The sequence below is a fragment of the Vairimorpha ceranae genome (assembly GCF_000988165.1).
Source record: "Vairimorpha ceranae strain PA08 1199 chromosome Unknown NODE_234, whole genome shotgun sequence".
Taxonomy (NCBI): domain Eukaryota; kingdom Fungi; phylum Microsporidia; family Nosematidae; genus Vairimorpha; species Vairimorpha ceranae.
In genome coordinates, this window is record NW_020169529.1 from 1 (window position 1) to 1,327 (window position 1,327).

The 1,327-nt window shown below is 24.6% G+C and overlaps 1 protein-coding gene across 1 annotated transcript; it reads left to right on the forward strand.

The window, feature by feature from the left end:
• AAJ76_2340002 (hypothetical protein) lies at positions 1-163 on the forward strand (the record flags this gene model as incomplete). The annotated part of the gene is made up of 1 exon (XM_024474727.1): positions 1-163. A coding segment is annotated over one exon (163 nt), but the record flags the coding sequence as incomplete, so codon positions are not given.
• Positions 164-1,327: the final 1,164 nt, after the last annotated feature.

Here is a 1,327-nt window from a genome sequence, read left to right on the forward strand (position 1 = left end):
TTATAGAGACGGGAAACAATTTAATAATATTCAAGATTTACATTCTGCGATATTAGTAGCCTGGTCAAGTATTACACCCGAAAATTTGTTTAAATATGTTAATGTAATGCAACAGCATATGATCGACGTTGTTAAAGAAAGAGATGATAAAATCAATAAATAAGTTTTTTTTTTTTAAATTACTTTTTTTTTAAAAAAACATCAAAACCATCATGTCCCTGAGAAAAGTTAAAGAAATTTAAATTACTTTTTGAATCAAAAAACAATAAATAACAGATATCATTATTTTAAGCGTGTGTTTGTACTTCGAAATTTAAGTTAAATGAGACGTTCCGTTTAATTGTAAGACTAATTATTTTTTATAAGCGTTTTGTAGTAGCTTGGATAAGAAAAATAATTTCATGCAGTAGTTTATTGTAACAAAATAAAACGAATGTAATATTTACAATTCTATAAAACGTGTTTTTGGGGGGAGTGTCTTAAGATTTTGACGCGCCTCTTAAGATAAAAAAATCCAAAAATCAGATTAGACATATATAAAATAAGATTTAATAAAAGATATTTTATTTCTCATGTCAATTACAACATTTAAACACCAATTATGATTCTAGAATTTTATCTTGTTTGATTTTGCACCGGAAAAAAAATTTTTTTTAGGTGTCTTAAGATTTTGACGCGCACTGTATATACTATACAGTTTGAATCAAAAAAAGAAATATTTTTTTACAGATAAAGATTTTTTTGATAAATGACTATTGTTTTGATTTATTAAGACAATTTTGCATTAAAACTTTTTTAAATTTTACAGCTTTTGATGCTAGACCTTTAATTATTTTCTTTTTTAAAAAAAAAAAATTATAATTTTTAACTAAAAATCTACAATTTTTACCGCCAAAAATATGTTTTTTTATATTTTATAAAATTAATCTTGTATGCAATGCAGTTGACTTTAAAAGACAAAATTGAAATTATTTTACTTTCCAACCAAAAAATGCCTCGGGTCAAAATCGAAAGAAAATTTAAGATTTCACAAAGTACAGTATCTAAAATTGTAAAAAATATGAAAAAAAAATCACAGTTGAACGATCTGGGGTGTAGCAGGAAAAAGTAGTTACAAGCTAATGATGTTACAGCTTTACTTAAAATTAATAAAAAAAACCCAAAACATCATTAAGAAAGCTATCTATTGATTTGTAAGCAAGATCAATCAGAGGGTTTCTTATTCAACTATAAAAAGACACTTAATGATTATAATTTTAGGCCCTTTTCTCCAATAAAAAAACCACTCCTTTTTAAAAAAACATTTTGTGCCGGCTTTAGAAAAGTA